We start from the raw sequence: 19,046 nt of genomic DNA on the forward strand, positions 1-19,046 counted from the left end.
CCTGGTCGCCTGAAAGGTCGCCGTAGGTTGCCTGCCATAGAGAAGCTGTGGACCCGTTCTAATAGGAGCGACACAAGTCGCTCCGACTTAGAAAAAGGGTCCGGAGCTTCTTTGGGGCGACCTGGAGCGACCTGCATTGACTTCAATGTTATGAAGTCCGTGCCGGCCGCTCCGAGGTCGCGGTGCGAGCCGCGCGCCGCGACCTGTGAGGTCGTCCCGGCAAGTCGGATCGCCCCAGTGTGAACGGGGTCTAAGACTCAGACAGGAGCATTTTTTGTATATTTTGTATAAATATTTATTTATTGGCGCACTTGGTAACTTTGAAAAAGAAGCACTTAATATGTTAAATTGGAACAAATTAATGTACTGTATATTAGCACGGATTGATTTAATTCTAGGTTGATGCACAAGAGCACTTCATAATTATTTAAACACATCACTATCCCTCTTCACTTGAAATATATATATTTATATAGAAGCACACCATATATATATACACTACTGATTGTTTTATAATGAAGATATAAATAAGAAGAAACAGAGTGATAAATTGATTATTAATAGAATAATATTTATATACTATATGTGACTAGAAAAAAAGTGAACGCAGGAGTAATGAGTGTCGGTTTACACACACCCTGAAGCGCAATACAACCCCCTACATATTTTACACTGAAGCTGTTTACTTAGTACCAGTTTAAGTATATGCAGCATTAGAGTGAGTAAATATCTCTCTCCGTGTTAGCGCAGGAACCATACCTATAAATATTCCATGGAGTGGGCCCACATCCACCTGGAGACCGCCAGAGAGTTGGGGGGACATCTTACTCACCATACCACAGTATCAGGTGGGCGCCACACCGAACAGACTACCTCCCACTCGGGGTGGGGGAGCTGCCAGCCAGGGGGTACGCTGCGACTCAAGGCGTGCCAGGTCGTTTGCGTCCCAGCCAGATGGTGCACTCATGGGCTAGTCGCCGTCCATCGGGACTCTGGTGTGGCGAGGCCTATTGCTAGACTATAACCTGCTCACCCTCGCTGGCAGAGACCTTAAGGATCTAGAATATCCAGTCCAAAACCCAGCTGGCTGTTGCTTGTAGTTCTCCCGGAACTCTAACTAGTAAATAAAAATTAAACATAAAAAAGTTTTCTAAATTAAATAGCTAAGACCGAAGTCCCAGCAGGGAGCTAGGTCCTATCCTAAACTAGGCATAAACAAACTGAGGGCTGTAGCAGAGTGTGTGGGGTTATGCCTGCAGGGACTGCCCCATAGGCATGGTAAAGTTATTTTCCTGCCTACTGTCCTACTCTTGTAGGGGGCAGCATAACCAATGGTCAAGAAGATCTGAAGCTGCGTCTGTCAATGAATGATAGAAAAAAAAAAAACACGATTCAGTCTCAGGGAGTGTAAGAGAACATGGGGCCATAAGAGATTGGAGAAGCGGTTTAACCTTATGCTGCGTAGGGGGTTTTACCCTGTCAGGGCGATACGAATGTGGAACTCTCTTCCACAATTGGTGGTGTCAGCGGGGAGCATTGATATTTTAAAAAGACTCTTGGACATGCATCTTAGTGAACACAACATACAGGGATATGGGAAATGATTATGGACACCGACATGTACACATCTAGAAAAACAGGGGAAACCTGCGCTAAATATATTGCGCTAAATATAAATGTGCAAAAATGACAAACCAAAAGCTGCTAAACACTGGACCTATAGAAATCCAAAAGTCAATAAACACAATAGTGTAGCGCTAATAACAAATCGCGAAGAGTAAAAAATTGTGAGAAACTAAGACATCAACCTGTGTTAAAAAAAACATTGGTGCAGATTCAATGAATATAAGATAAATAAATAAAAATAGTCCAAACATGTAAGTTCCAGAATGGATGATAAATTGACAGTTATAATCCAAAGAAGGAGTTCCCAACAGATGGTGAGGCAGAAGGAAAGGCACACCCGTGAGAGATGGCAAAAATGGCAGCTTACCAAAGACTGTGGGCCCCCAAATTAATGGACAGGCCAAGGAGAGCTTTATAGTGGACCAATAATGGATCTTGCCTCCACACCCCGGAAGACGTCACATATGACGAAACCGTTGGGGCGGTACCGGACACCACGTTGACCACGCCCCTTGAAACGCCGGCTACACTGGAACATTGCGGGACGCCACGGTTTCACCTTTCTGCTTGTTTTTACCTATTTGCTGTAAGTGCAATACCAATAAATAGTTTTTATAATATACTGGATTACGCTATGTGCTTTCCATACTTTCCTTCCTATTGTATGGCCTTTACAACGGTTGGAGTTGCCTGTGAGTTCACGGTTTAACCCCTGTGCATCTGGAGGCAAGATCGATTATTGGTCCACTATAAAGCTCTCCTTGGCCTGTCCATTAATTTGGGGGCCCACAGTCTTTGGTAAGCTGCCATTTTTGCCACGGGTGTGCCTTCCCTTCTGCCTCACCATCTATTGGGAACTCCTTCTTTGGATTATAACTGTCAATTTAACATCTATTCTGGGACTTACATGTTTGGACTATTTTTATTTATTTATCTTATATTCATTGAATCTGCACCAAAGTTTTTTTAACACAGGTTGAGGTCTTAGTTTCTCACAATTTTTTACTCTTCACGATTTGTTATTAGCGCTACACTATTGTGTTTATATATGTACACATCTACCCAGGTTGAACTGGATGGACTATTGTCTTTATTCAACCTTACCTACTATGCAACCTGCTCTATTTAACCTATTTTGTAACTCTGGTCAACAGTTGGACTCTGGGTGTTTGTTTTTTGTGTTATAACATTTTTTTCAAATTCTGTGTTGTAAATTACATTGTTACCCTTATTTTTGTTAACTGACCTAACTAAACCTACGTCCCCCCATCTTTGTTTCCATTCCTGTTTGGGCCGCAGTGTGCTTTAAAAGCATCTTGCCTTTCCGTTTTTTTCTCACTGTTCTGGTTAAAGGTAAAAAAAAAAAAACTAAAAAAGGAGGACTGTAGTAACAATTTATTTGATTATTACTGTTACATAGGTATAGTATTTAAATTAAATATGCAATGTATATATATATACACACACACACACACTGTAAAACAAACCAACCAAAAGTAACCTCAACAACTGGGTTGATTTATAAACAATTTCAACAGACTATGCAGAAATGCAACTAAAGTAAAGGCACAGTGACATATCTGTGTGTGTTTCTTTTACATATGAAAACGTTTTCCCTTTTGGATAGAGCACCCGATGGACAGAACATTTGTCAGCTCTGTGAGTAGTAATTTAATTTACCATTGAGGGGAACATCCTGGGCATAGACACACAGCAATAAAATCTCCAGAGTAGTTCTGTTCTTGTCCCACCTAATTTTACCTTGAGATCTGTTTTAATCAAATACTTTTTAAAGAAAATGATTTCCAATGCTGGACAAAGTGGCAAATGATAATTAGACAGTGCATGACCATCATCCATGTTCTCCTATTCACAACTCATGGATAAAATTTGCTTTGAAAAATTATATATGTAAACACAATACAACAAAATCTAGCTGTACATGTGTGAAATATATGAGGTCTTAAAATTGGTATTTTCAACACATACTACCCCCTCCCCCACACAAATATACTGATACTTCAAGTTTTCTTACTGGCACCTATCTGCCCCAATGGTATAATGCAGAGTTTCTATGGCACAGCCCATACTAGAAGGTGGAGGTTTACATTGTTGCAGGACACAAAGCAGTGCAACTAACTTTGCCCTCCATGAGACGTCCAACCACTATGATAAAATAGCTAGTAGGAAAATCAGAGGAAAAGGACCAGAGTACAGTGTTTCCAATTTCTCTTTCAAAGAAGAAATCCTATAAAATGTTCCTACTGAATTTATGTGGTTGGTCAAATAGTGTATTGATTCGTTTTCTGAAGATGCATATACTTATGTATATAGATCAGCGAGGAGCTGGTGCCTTAAAACAATCAAAAATAGCAATTTAACTACATTTTGCCAAGCATTAAAGTGGTAGTAAACTATTTCTATTTTTACCTATAGGTAAGCTTAACATAAAGCTTACATGACAGGTGATCTCATTACAAAAGAGACGGCAAGCGCACTGGGATCATGGAAATCCTCAACAAATTTTGAGTAAAAAATTACATCTACTCACAAAAAGTACATGAGGTACATGCATGTAAAAGAGTCCATCCGTTAACTCCACTTCAGAGCTCTGAAGAAGAGGAACTCCTTGCTGTTATGTCCATTTGAGACAGTGATTACATCCTTTTAATGGTTAGACAGATGGACATGCGTGCCCATTAGTTCAAGAAAGATTCTACTTGTACAGATTTTATGTTACAAGTGCTTATACCAAGTACATTTGTGAGTCAAGTTATAATTTTTAATAGGAATTTATTGACACTGTTACACAATACCAGTGCACTGTAGTACTGCTCACGATATTCCAGTATGGAAGTAGCTGTAATCTTTCATTCAACAGTTTTATGAGGAACTCTGGATGGAAGTAACCCCATTAAGTTTGTATTCTTTCAGTTGAGTTGACTGACTGTTGTGTTTTTAGTATTTATTTATTTATAGGTGATCCAATCCTTAACTAAATACAGTTCTAAAAAACAATGTTGGGATGTATGAAGTTCTACATTACACTAAAAAGTTAATGGAGGCATTGCATCACCTCAAGATGTTGACCCCTATAAAAAAAAAAAAAAAAAAAAAGTGACCAAAATTTTATGGAACTCTACCAGTAAACTGTAACAATATATTGCCCTGTGAGTTACAAAACAAAGGATTGAAAGTGTGCACCTAATAAAGGCCATCTCCTAGCACCATTTCTGATTTAGGCAAGGCTCATCTAGAGATCATGGCTTCTTTTTGTCTGATCTCATAAGGAATCCCTGGCTGTTAAAATTGTATTCTTTCAGTGCTGATTCTCTTCTCATTTGCTGTAAGGCAGGAAGCCGCTGAAGTTCTTTGGGAAGCTCCGAGCAGGAGGTCTGCAAAAGATGAAAATGTCATTCTTAAAATCACAAGAATAAAATATATACACAAGGAAAATAAAACAAAGTAATCCCATACAGAGAAAATATACCATGCGGCTTGCACCGCTGATTGCTGGACCACATCAGTGAGCTGCAGCATCCTCATGGCTCTAAAAAGATAGACCTATCTGCATCAGAGAGTGACACCACGTGTTGCTAGCTAATTGCAACATACTGTGTAGCAATGCCTATCGTCATTCTTTAACCAGGAATAAACAGTCTTCTCTGAGCTGCAAGGACTCCATCATTCATCCAGGCTCAAGGATGGACTTTCTTTTTGTGCACAGTCTCACCAATGGCCAAGACAAGCTGATCCTATCTTCTATCCAGGATTATGACAAGCTGATGCTCTTCAATTACTCTTGTAAATGCAATTGAGGTGTCATTACCAGTCTATATTTTGTACTACTGCACTTAGGTTGTTGTGCCCCGTCTCTTTAATTTATTGTTCTACAGAGAATATACTGTATGTATGCTATAATTGATATCCCCTCCTTCTGAAACTGCGAAAGTGGCACTGTAATGTCTCGGCTGTGTGTTGCCTGAGGTACACAGCTTCACATCAAGTAATAACCAAATCTCAATAAAAGAAGCGCTGGTTTCTTTAACTGATGCAACCTTTACTGAGATATAATCCATACATGTGCCTTTACATATGAATAAGTAGATATGTGGTGGACATGAGAGTGGATATGATAGTAAAAGTGATATTGATATTGTGGTAAAACTGTAAAACAAACATGAAAGACAGGTACAAGTATGGCTATTCAAAATCATACATTATACATAGTTATTCAGAAGATAGGGACTAACTAACATGTGCTTACTACATACTGGAACACATTATCTATACAAATGTCTAGTATCCCTCTACACAGGCTGAATAAGCAAATCCTTTACTTACAGGCTTTTGGTGTTCATCAGGTTTGCAATAGATTAGCTTCAGAAGTCCTAAGGGTCTGTTCCCTATGGTGGCTCAGGCTGGAATGCATAGACAAGTTTAGACTTGCCCAAGGCAGTAGGGAGAAGACCCGCCCCTAGGCTACAAGAAAATGGAGGGTCTTAAAGGGACAGACACTGCTGAGTGCCAAGTACAAGATATACAGTGCGAAGGCAGCACAGGCACATTTAGGGAATTATGTCATATGCACACATGCGAGTAAAAGATAATAAACAAGCCATCTTTGTTTGTACATGTTTGATTACATACAAGTATTCACTTGTGCAGTTGGCTGCATGCAGCATCTGCAGCTTTCTAGGCATGAAAGTACCAGGGATTTTAGGCTACAGGACTTTGTGGCCTCTAGGCCGTGTGCATGAGGCCTAACTGATCTGAAACAAGTGTGGAGAAAGAATACAGTTTTTACATTCTGCATATTTGTTCCGTGTTTGTGACTCAAAGTACTAAACCCAGAAGCAGCCAGGCCAGGCTACCAGACTTTTCAGGGGGTAAGCAATAGCAGCCTACATATTGTAGGCTACAATATGGGGGAAGGGGGAGTGTTAGAAGTACTAGAAGATTTAAATTCAGTAACAAATTGAAGCTGAACTCCAGCTAATATTTTATAGGAAACAGTTTTCTTTCCTTTTGGGAATCGGATGATTTTAAGCACCCCTGTCAGTGTTAAATGGTCAGTCTCATCCCTTTAAATGCAAGAGTGCTTTTCTGTTGAAAAAATACAGACTTACTGGCTGGATCACAAGTTGAAAATAGAAAAAAGAAAGCCAAAAAAAAAAAAAAACGAATACAACCATCACATCTATAAAATTGGTAAGCTGTAATATAATAAATGTTTGCTTTTGGATTTAATTCTGCTTTAAATATTAAATAAGTGTTTTCATACTAGCTCTAGCATTGACATGTTAGTTTAAATATAAAGAGAATAGGGGCGTGCCTAGTCGGGGCAGAGTATGGTCCCATTGTCAGACAGCTCTCACTCTCTCTCCACGGGCCTTCACCGGAATATAGCCCATTCCCTGCCTCACAACTGCCTCCTCGTCTTGGGATGTCAGCAAGAAAGAGGAAAGGTCCGGTTAAGCCAGGAAAGCTGCTGGATTTCTTCAACCAGCACCGTCGCCAGGCAGTCCAGGATGGCGCCGGCGGCACTGCAGACACGCAGCTCGGCTCTGAGCCACCTCACAGCCCGGATCACCAAGCTATCCATACAGTGAATGGCGGCTCTGTGCAGCATTCCTCTTCCTCCAGCCCAGCCAAAAGTAAGCCCAGACGATCAGATTCTGCAGACACGCCAGGAGGTAAGCCTCTTCGATTCTACTCTGAATGACACTAGGGAGCTGCAAGATTCAATATCTGACTTCCCTACTGCAAATCAGTCAGTCATGGACACAGTTTTAAAGGACATGCTGGTCTCCCTAAGATCAACCAAACATGCAGACATTATAACCCTAGCCCAACAGTTTAAATCAGAGGTGTCTGCGGATGCTGCAAAAGTCACACATATACAGGAAAAAATGGGGGAATTTACCACCACTTTTAATGATATGGTTGATGCCCATAATGACAGGGATGCTGAGATTTTGCAGATTCAGCGGAAACTAGCAGAATTGGAGGACCGTTCCGACTGAACAATGTTAAAATCCGTGGAATCCCTGAATCTGTTCAACCAAAGGAATTAAAGGCATATTTCACTGATGTTCTAAAGGAGGACCTACCTGAAGCTCCCTTAGGAGGACCATGTCCTCGACTGTATTAATAGGCTCCCAAGGCCTAAACATATACCTTCCCACCTACCGAGGGACACCATCTTCCGTATTCATTTTTATCATATAAAGGAAAAACTCATGTCTATTACCAGGAGGCGTGAAGATTTACCCCCCAACCTGCAGAATCTCTCCTTTTTTGTGGATTTATCTGCGTTCACCATGCAGCAGCGGAGACAACTAGCTACTATAACTAAGCCACTACACAACTATAAAATCACTTATCGCTGGCTGTACCCGGCTAAACTTCTCGTCACCAAAGATGGAGATTCTCACGCTATTACATCGGTAAAAGAAGGGATCCGACTGCTGAAACTGTGGGGCTTACTTGACCCCCCTGACAAACGAAACGGAGGCTCCCAAAACTCCTCCACACCATCCAGGGATTCCTCTGATGCTGACATAAATGGATTTTTGTAAGATCTTACCGTAAAATCCTTTTCTCTTAAGCTCATTGACAGACGCAGTCCTCTTTGATTAATATCAAATTGGGTTACACTGCCCTCTACAGGAGTAGGACACTAGGCAGAAGAAAACGTTCTGGCCACACCTTAGGGGCAGTCCCAGAGGGTATATCCTCTCTCTCTCTGCTACAGGATGTCAGTTATGTCACAAAGCAGTGTCAGAGAATTTAACCCAACCCAACTCAAAAATAGAGGGGTGGGTACTGCGTCTGTCAATGAGCTTAAGAGAAAAGGATTTTACGGTAAGATCTTACAAAAATCCATTTTTCTCTGTCGCTCATTGACAGACGCAGTCCTCTTTGATTAATATCAAATTGGGACGTCCCAAAGCAGTGCCACAAATGAGGGGTGGGATAACGGAAATCAAAATCCAATCTAGAAGGCCCAACCGGTGCCGACTAGAAATCTTAAAGGCTCATCAGACAAAAGGATGAGAATCAACTGAAAACCCAACAGAAAAAAACCCTCGAGGTAGACCAACGGCCTCCTCAAATTGCGGCCTGCAGAACCTTGCGGCCAAAAGAGGCATCCGACGATGCCATCACATCAACTTTATAAAATTTTGTAAAGGTATGAACCGACGACCAGGTAGCCGCCTTGCAAACCTGGACCACTGACGCCTGATGGCGCTAAGCGCCCGAGTGGAGTGCGCCTTAACAGGGAACGGAGGATTCCGACCCTTAATCGAATAAGCCTGTACCACCGTCTGTCTGATCCATCTGGAGATAGTCGCGGCAGATGCAGGCAACCCCTTCTTGGGGCCATCCGTGATCACAAAAAGTGAATCCGTCTTACGAAACGAGTCCGTAGTTTTCAAGTATACCCTGATTGCCCGAACCACATCCAAGGAATGTAACGCAAACTCCCGAGGATGACTGGGCTTAGGACACAGGGAAGGTAACACAATATCTTCATTCAGATGAAACTCTGAAACCACTTTAGGAAGGAAGGATGGATTCGGACGAAGAACCACCTTATCCCTATGAACCACCAGATATGGGGAACGACAAGATAATGCGGCCAGTTCTGACACCCTGCGTGCAGAAGTGATGGCCACCAAGAAGGCCACCTTCTGGGATAAGGTAAGCAAGGGAATCTCCCTAATATTTTTAAAGGGAGGTTTCTGAAGAACCGACAACACCAAATTAAGATCCCAGGGCGGTAAAGGCGCGCGCACTGGCGGAGCCAGGTGCCGCACCCCCTGGATGAAATTCGGCACCAAGGAATGAGTAGCCAAAGGTTTCTGAAAGAAGATTGCTAACGCTGAAACCTGACCCTTGATAGTACTCAAGGCCAGCTTCTGCTCAACCCCCTGTTGCAGAAAAGCCAAGATTCGGGTCACCGAATAGGCACGTGGAGGAAATCCAAGGGATTCACACCACGCAATATAAGACTTCCATGTGCGATGATAGGCTTTTCTGGAAGTCGCTTTCCTTGCTTTAATTAGAGTAGGAATAACTGAAGTTGACAATCCCTTGTCCTTCAGCACCTGGGTCTCAATAGCCAGGCCGTTAAAGCCAGCGATTGTAAAGCAGGATGTTAGATCGGTCCCTGAGACAGCAAATCCTCCCTGAGAGGAAGTCTCCAAGGAGCGTCCGCGACCAACCTGACCAAGTCGGCGTACCAGGGTCGACGAGGCCAGTCCAGAGCTACCAGGATAACTGGAATTCCCTCCACCTCTATCCTGCGAAGAAGTTTCGGCAGCAACTTGAGAGGAGGGAAGGCATACAGTAGCTGATACTGTCCCCACGGGGCGACCAGCGCGTCTGCTGCGTCCGCTAGCCATTCCCCTTGATCCAGAATCTGAAGGCTGAGATAATCTGCCTGCCAATTTTCCACCCCCAGAATGAATACCGCGGAGAGAGCCGGAACAAACCGTTCCACCCAACGAAGATTGCTGGCCACTTCGATGGCCGCCAGGACACTCTAGGTGCCCCCTTGGTGATTGACATAAGCCACGGCCGTGGCATTGTCCGACTGGATCCGAACCGGGCTGCCCTGGAGCTGCACGGTCCAGTAAATCAGTCAAAGTCTGATCGCTCTCAGTTCCAATACATTTATCGGTAAACTGGATTCTATTGGAAGAAATGACTTCCCCTGGCTGAGCATCGGAGACCGAAGCCACCAGACCAGAGACTCCCTGGTCCGCTCGCTCAACCGGATCCGATTGTCCAGGGAATCGGGATTCGGATTCCATTTGTGAAAAATCTCCTTTTGGAGAATTCGGGTATGAGACTGGGCAAACGGTACTGCCTCGAAGGAGGCCACCATCAGTCCCAGGACCCTCATGCAAGTCCGAAGGGAAGGCCAGTTGACGGACAGCAACATCCGAATCGTTTCTTGCCAAGGATGTATCCAAAGTTAGGCCCAGATAGTTCAGTCTCCTGGAGGGAACCAGGGATGATCTTTGGGAAAAGCGAAGAAAACGCTGATGTCCTGCGAAGATGGGGATATGAAGATAGGCATCCTTGATGTCTATGGACGCCAGGAAATCCCCCTAATGCAGAGAGGCCACCACTGTTCGGATGGACTCCATCTTGAATTTTTGTACCCGGACAAAACACTTGAGTGCTCTCAAGTCCAGAATTGGACGCACCTTGCCCTCTTTTCCTGGGTATTGTGAACAGGTTCGAATAGAACCCCTGAAAACGTTCTGTCCAAGGAACGGGAACTACCACTCCTTGTTGCATCAAGTCCATTACTGCCCCCCGCAAAGCTTTTAAGCGATCCGGGCATAGTCGAATATTGGAAGGGAAGAATCGCACCGGTGGAAGTGATCGAAACTCGATCTTGTATCCCGACCGTATGACCTCGCGAACCCATTTGTCCGGGATTCTGGAAAGCCATGGATCTGGAAACCGGTGAAGACGTCCCCCCACCCCAGAGATGGGTGGCGGCGCACCTTCAGGCTGTATTGGTCTTATCTTCAGGTTTGGCTGAGCCGGACTTTTGTTTACCCGACCAGCGCCCTTTGAAACCCCCTGCAGGGGCTTTGCAGGGCTTCGCCTTATCGCCCGCCCCAGCGGAACGAAAAAACTTTATGAGCGGAAAAGGAAGGTCCTCGTCTGTTACGAGGTCCTTTACCCTTAGCAGTCTGTGGCAAAAAAGTGCTCTTGCCCCCAGTGAGATCCTTTATAATCTCATCCAAGGTGGCCCCAAACAGGCGATTCCCTTGAAAGGGGAGATTAGCCAAAGCTTTTTTGGAACCTTGATCCGCCGGCCAGCACTTTAACCACAACACGCGTCTGAGGACTACTGCTGAAACCGATGCACGCCCCAACAATGGAGTGGCGTCCAGGGCGGCGTCACAGATGAACTGTAGCCCTTGTATCATCTGCTCCAGCAAATCTGATACTGCCGGGGGGATACTTCTCCCCTCTAGGTCACGGCGTAACAATTTGGTCCATTCTGTCAAAGTTTGTGAAACTAAACCAATGGCAACCACTGGCCTAAAGGCTGACCCTATCAGGGAAAAAATGGAGCGGGATTCCGCTTCCACCTTACGATCCACCGGATCCCTAAAGGACGGAGCGTCCTCCAACGGGATAACAGTGGCTTTATTTAGTCTGGAAATCGGTGAGTCCACCAATGGTGGTACCGTCCATTTTTTAAGGAGGGATTCCTCAAACGGATAGCACCTAGCAATGCGTTTGGAAATAGCAGGGGTTCCTTCCGGACGACCCCATTCTTCTTTAATTAGATTACCAAAACATTTGGGCAAGGGAAAAACCTTCGTCATCTTGGTAGGCTTGCTAGTACCAAAAGGAATTTCAGTATCAGCTACCTCTGCCGGTGTAACCTCAAGACTTAAGGTTTCCCGGACAGACACAACTAGTGCATCCACCAACGCTTCTTCTTGTGCTATGGCGGAGGCAGTAACGTCCTCCTCACTGTCTGAGGAGACCGTACCCGAGACAGCAGCCCCAGAAGAGGGACCTGCAGCTGCAGTGACAAGCTCAGAATCCGTACCTGAAGTGTCAGATAAAATAGGGGTAGGCGGGGGTCGCTTTCTTGCCCCCCGTCCCTGACAGGCCACCTCCACTCTGGATACAAAAGACTCCAAAACCGCTGACAATGCATCAATCATAAGTGGGGCACTGGAGGGTCCTGCGGCCACCTCAAGGGGATCAGGTGGGGATACATGTGTGGCAGGGTCCATGATTAATCCAAGACACTTGCCAGCAAACAAAAATTGCAAAAGAAAAAAAATTTTTTTTTTTTGTAATCCCCCAGCGCAACAGCACCCCTCAGTGTTACCTGCTTCGGACCCCCACAGAGAGAGAGAGAGAGAGACCCCAAGGGCTCACCACCTGATGCACAGAAGCTTCTACCAAACTGCTCTCAGCGCTGTCCTTTACAGAGAGGAAGTCTTGTGGATCGTTTTCCCGGGTATAGGAGGCGGCTCCGCCCCTTTACACGCCTTCCGGCGCTGCCCCTGCTACTCCTCGAGGTAGCTGGGCGTCTCCAAAATGGCCGCCCCCATGCAGGAGACACGAGGCTACGCCAAGATGGCGGCCCTGCGCGAGGATGGCGGCGGCCTGTGAGGCCTGCGGGAGGTGTGCGGCCTGCGGGAGGATGGCGGCGGATGGCGGTAGTCCAGGTAACTGCAACCTTATGCATAAGGTAGGATCATATCAACCTCTTACATGGCCATCCTAAATAGTAATGTCAGCCCCTGACCTCAGTCATGGTCCCTTTACAGTGCCCACTCTTTACAGTGACTATCCGATAGTCAGCTCCCAAACCAAGCCTCCTGGTCCAAATCACACTCAAGAGGGAGATCTGTGACACATGTTATAGGATAGAGGGGGGACCCAGGATCAAGAGGGTCCGACCATCCACAGAGGGGCCCGTGTCTATTCCCAAAACCCGACAGGGGAGAGGGGGAACATACTACTCACCATACCAGAACCGGCGGGCACCCACTCCTAACAGAACCCCTCTCCACCGAGGTGGGGGGGGGGGGCTGTCGACCAATACGGACGCCGCGACTCAGTTTCCAACTGGTCGTCGGCGTCCCGGCGAGATGTTTAACTCGCGGGGCCAGTCCCCATCCAGTGGGACTATTTCGCGGCCGACCCAGCGCGGAGCTAGGGCCTGCACGCGCTCGTAAGCTGACTGGGGTGACCACTGGATCTTAACATCCAGCCCGTCGCCCAATTCCAGCAAAATTGTTGAAATGTGTCGCGGCCGATCCAGCGCGGAGCTGGAATCTGCACGCGCTTGTAGGCCGGCTGGGGTGACCACTGGACCTCAAAATCCAGCCCGTCGCCCAGATCCGGCATAATTGCTTGAAGATCTCACAGGAACAACTGGAGAAAAAAAGCTGCCTAAAAAAGAAAAAATGTTTCTAAAAAATCTTGCCAGGACCAAAGATCCCAGCAAGGAACTTAGGTCCTTACTCCTGACTAGACAGAAAAAAACTGACACCCTGTAGCAGAGAGAGAGAGGATATACCCTCTGGGACTGCCCCTAAGGTGTGGCCAGAACGTTTTGTTCTGCCTAGTGTCCTACTCCTGTAGAGGGCAGTATAACCCAATTTGATATTAATCAAAGAGGACTGCGTCTGTCAATGAGCGACAGAGAAATGATTTTGGAGCTCCCATTCAGAGCACCTAAATTTTTTATCTCTGGCCCAGGAGAAATGCTAATAGATTGACTTACTAACACCCCTATCATATTAGCGATAAATATATCGCACAGGTTCTGGTTGAATCGCCACTACATTGTGTTATTTTTGTTTTTATGTGTTTTTCTACTCTGCTCTTGCTGTTTTATTATCTTCTTTGGTGCTCACCTCATCTGTACGCCTGCTCAAGTATTGCACCCCACGAACCGTGGTCTGAGGCAACCCTTCCATCTGCGAGAACTTCTGCCTGAACACCAACTCGTCACCTGTAACCTTCCGCCTACAGTATCACTTCTGAAAGGTACTATACATTCCAGTGCCTTGCACTTTGGCATTCGCCTTTCTCACTGCACCTGCCTACCACTACTAAATTACGTAATGGCCTTTACAATCTCCTCCCTCAACGTGCGGGGCTTGAACAGTCCATACAAAGGACAGATGCCCTGGAAAGAAGCCATTAAACTACAGAGTGACGTTATTTGTTTTCAGGAAACACATTTTGCAGCTCATGAACCTCCTAGCTTCCGCAACCCACAGTTTCCACAGGTGTTCACAGCTAATGGACCATCCAAGAAAAGAGGAGTAGCTATAGCTATCAGAAACTTGGTACACTTCACCCAGTTGGGATTGTATCTAGATCCGTCCGGCCGCTACATTATTCTTCAATGTACCATCAACAATGTCACTTATACCCTGGTTTCAGTATATCTGCCTAATGCAAAACAACTGTCGGCCCTGAACAAGATTTGGAAAAGAATATGTAGAGCCAGGTTGGTAGAGTAATAGGGGATGGGGGGGGGGGGGGAGGGAAGAGACAAGAGTGGAGAAAAATTCTAAATGGGGATTTAAATATGCCTTAATATCAATCAATACCAGGAATAAAATAAATATATTGTCTGTTTATTGAAGATTACACACACACATACACAGATCATATTCATAAATTATCTAGAGGAGGGGATATCTAGTACAATCTCAGTATTTGCGGATGATACTAAACTAAGCATGCCAATATCTTCTATGCAGGATGTGGAAACCTTACAATCGGACCTGAACAAAATAATGGGGTGGGCGACTACATGGCAGATTAAATTTAATGTTGAAAAATGTAAAGTAATGCACTTGGGTGCCAGAAACCAGAAAGCAAGCTACTCACTAGGGGGGGAACCTCTGGGTGAATCCAAGATGGAAAAGGACCTGGGGGTACTGGGAGACAACAGGCTTGGTAGTGGCATGCAATGCCAAGCCGCTGCAAGCAAAGCCAACAGAATACTGGGATGTATAAAAAATGGGATTCACTCCAGAATACAATAAAACATGTGGCCACTCACTAAAACTAGAGGAAAGGCGGTTTAACCTTAAAGTACGTAGGGGGTTCTTTACTGTCAGAGCAGTAAGGATGTGGAATTCTCTTTCGCGAACAGTCGTATCAGCAGGGAGCATCAATAGTTTAAAAAAAACAATTAGATGGGCACCTTAAAGACCACAACATACAGGGGTATACAATGTACAGTTAACAGCAAAACACACACACATCATAGGTTGAACTGGATGGACTGATGTCTTTTTTCAACCTCACTAACTATGTAACTATATATATATCCAATTCATACAGTCATGGGAATATAGCTATTAAGATCAAATGCATCACATAATCCGCTTGTGGATCGACGCATTTCGCTATAAAAGCTTCCTCAGGGTAGGATCCAGATATAGTGTACAAGTCAGACAGATTCTCACAATAATGATCTCTAAAACAGACAACAATATAAGTCAATATACAACATATACAAAAATGTCAAATAGACAATGATATTATCCCAAAATAAATATAGTGTTCCATAACAGCAGCAAAGGGGAAAAAAAAGGCGGGGGGGAGAAGAAGGGGTGTAGTGAGGAGTCAGGCTGCAGCAAATCGAAGGGGGGGAGGACTTCAAAAAATTGAAGGACGGGGGAAGGGGAAAGAACAACTATCACATATCCTAAATACAAGCATATATGTCTGTTCTCACCGAACGGTGAGTGATAGACCCAAGGTGTAACCAAGTGCTGTTAGTGTGCGACGTGCCAGAAATCGTGAACAAAAGAAGAAAAAGGAGAGAAGAAAAAGAAACCAAAAATGGCACAGGGTAACCGCAGACTTGTCACAAAAAATAAACCCACCAGCTGAAATATTCCCTTAAAATATATGGTCATCCTAAAATCAGTAAATTGGCCAAAAGAAAGATAGCTAAACCTCATCTGGAGTGCAGATATGTAGAGAGAGAGATTAATAAAATCCCAGATATCAAACACCTTGATAAATTGGGGAAAATAGTCAAAAAACTTCACAGCAAAATAGGCTCTCTTGGATAGCTGCCAGAGATGAACAAAAAAAGAAAGACAAAAAAGAGAGTCTATAAGTAGGACAAGTGCTTGGTGAAATATATCACAGAATGTCAGCCTCCCATGACTGTATGAATTGTGTGTGTGTGTGTATATATATATATATATATATATATATATATATATATTGTGACAGGAAGTCAGGTAAATCTGTGGATGCTGTCACAGACAGGAGATACATTTCCACCTGGTTTAGAAAATTCACCAATTACTATAGGGTGTCGGCTGCAGAGGTAGCCAGAAAGGTGTAAGGACGTTGAAAAGACTTCAGCTATTCAGGATGAGGCAATTAAGGCCTCTATAAGTTATCCAGAGGATGATTACTGATTGCTGCCTCCTAAAGCGATGTGCGCTGAGGAGAGCAGTCAGCTGAAGACTTCTCAAGGTGAGGTCATGGACTTTTTCTGTGTGAAGAAAAACAAATGGACATTTTCTGTGTGAAGAGAAAATAAATGGACTATTGATTGTCTGCTGTATGATCAGCAGTGTCTGCCCAGCAGTAGGTTGGGACAGACTCCCTAGGTAGGTTCCTGTGTGTGAAGGTAGACGCCCACAGTGGCCAGGTTTTATTTTATTTTATGTTTGTTTTGAATTATGCTGTTTTGATGCTTGCACTTGTGTGAAGAAAATTGCAAGAATAAACCATAGACTGTTGTTTTCAACTACTCCTCGGCTATCTCTCTGTGTAAGGAACCCCCCAAGGGGTCACCCTCTCTCGCTACCGAGCTAACATATGGTGGAGGAATGCATTGGGCAAAAGTGGAGATCTCTGCAAAGAAATAAGTTCATCTGTTTTATGAACTTTGTCTGGTGCATGAGACTGCACAATTTGTGTGTGCAGAAGAGGAGATCCTGCAAGAGAGAGAGAAAAGCTACTTGCTTTAAAGAGACAGTGCTCTCAAATTTTTTGCTGGACTTTGAAAAAAATTATTGTGGAGTGACTAAAGATGGGGCGGTCAAAGCTCCAGAAAGAAGCAAAGATGGCTGAGATGAGAGACTGAATTTTATGGATGGAGGGGATGTTACCGCCTGAACGAGCCCCATACATGCCTGAACCGAGTCTGCTGAGGAGTAAGGCTGTTATCCCTAGCAACACTGGTGCAAATGGACCAGTTATGGAGATGCAGTGTTCTCGGATGGAAAGTAAACCCAAAATGGAGGAGATGCTGAAACAAATGGTTATAGCAAATGCAAAACAACAGCAGGCAAATGCGGATTTTCAGCGGAGCTTTGCAGCTCAACAACAGGCTCACCGAGAGAACATGGCAGCTCACCAAGAGAGCATTAGAGCTAACCAACTAGAAAAAGCAAATGTAAAGAAACAGAGTTTGGAGGAAACCGAGTCTTTGTGCATGGCTGAGCTGGATTTCTTGAAAAGACAACTGGAAGAAAAGGAAGTCCTGCATGTTGAAAAGATTGAGGTTCTGGAGACAAATTTACAAAATCTACAACAATCCTCTAGGCAGAAGGAACAAGCCCTGGAGTTGCTTAGGATGGAGCAGGAAAGAGTGAATTACTCAGGTCTCAGGTGTTACAGTGGGAAGAATCCACTGCTCTTCTTTTTGTCGAGTTGCAAAAACGTCAAGAGAATATAAGGGAGAAAGATACCATCCTCATGGAAAAGGAAATTGAAGTTCAGACTTTGCAGGAGCAAAATATGGGTGATATGTTTGAGTTGCGTAATCAGCTGGCACAAAGTCTTCAGTCTTTAGAAGCTACCAAAATAGACCTGCAAAATGTACAAGAACAGAATGTCTCTCTGAAAACTACCATGTCTCTCAGCTCCAAGGAGAAAAATGAGAGGGAGAAAAAACACAAAGCAGAATTAAAAAAGCTCAAGCAGCATCTTAAAGAGTAGAAGGACAAGTCCCAGAAACTAGCCAATGACGTGAAGGCTCTTATGCAGGGAAAAGGAGATTCTGAACACCAGAGAAAAAAAGTAGAGGCACAGCTTCAGGAATTGCAAGTCAAAGTATCAGAAGGTGACCGATTGTGTGCTAAGCTGTCAGAGAAGGCAAACCGACTGCAGGTTGAGTTGGACAATGTCACAAATCAGCTTTCTCAAGCAGACAGCAAATCTAGAAAATTTGCCAAAGATTTCCCTATCTTGGAATCGCAGCTGCAAGACACTCAGGAACTCTTACAGGAAGAGAGATGTCAAAGGCTGAGCTTTAGCACAAAACTCAAACAAATGGAAGATGAGAAAAATGGCTTCCTGAAACAATTAGAAAATGTTGAAGAGGTGAAAAAGAAACTGCAGAAAGACCTTGAAGCTGCTAATCAACACTATGAGAAAAAAACAGCTGCTTATGACAAGCTTGAGAAGACCAAGACAAGACTTCAGCAGGAATTGGATGAACCGAGTGTGGATCTTGATCACCAGAGTCAGATTGTGTCCAATCTGGAGAAGAAGCAAAAAATGGATTTTTGTAAGATCTTACCGTAAAATCCTTTTCTCTTAGCTCATTGACAGAGGTAGTCCTCTTGATTAATATCAAATTGGGTTATGCTGCCCTCTACAGGAGTAGGACTAGGCAGAAGGAAAACATTCTGGCCACACCTTAGGGGCAGTCCCAGAGGGTATATCCTCTTCCTGTCTGCTGCAGGAAATCAGTTCTGTCACAAAGCAGTGTCAGAGAATTTAACCCAACCCAACTCAATGATAGAGGGGCGGGTACTACGTCTGTCAATGAGCTAAGAGAAAAGGATTTTACGGTAAGATCTTACAAAAATCCATTTTTCTCTGTCGCTCATTGACAGACGTAGTCCTCTTGATTAATA

The 19,046-nt window shown here is 44.3% G+C and overlaps 1 protein-coding gene across 1 annotated transcript in view; it reads right to left on the bottom strand.

The window, feature by feature from the left end:
• Nucleotides 1-4,803: 4,803 nt before the first annotated feature.
• Nucleotides 4,804-19,046, bottom strand: part of EXD1 (exonuclease 3'-5' domain containing 1) — a gene marked incomplete at its 5' end in the record, with an annotated part of 442,032 nt that continues 427,789 nt past the window's right edge. Inside the window, one exon of the mRNA XM_082242816.1 lies at nucleotides 4,804-5,021. Within this exon, the coding sequence (XP_082098942.1) occupies nucleotides 4,887-5,021 (135 nt within the window). The 3' untranslated portion in view covers nucleotides 4,804-4,886. The remainder of the gene's footprint in view (nucleotides 5,022-19,046) is intronic.

Source organism: Pelophylax lessonae (assembly GCF_965119305.1).
Source record: "Pelophylax lessonae genome assembly, chromosome: 13".
NCBI classification, from domain to species: Eukaryota; Metazoa; Chordata; class Amphibia; order Anura; family Ranidae; genus Pelophylax; species Pelophylax lessonae.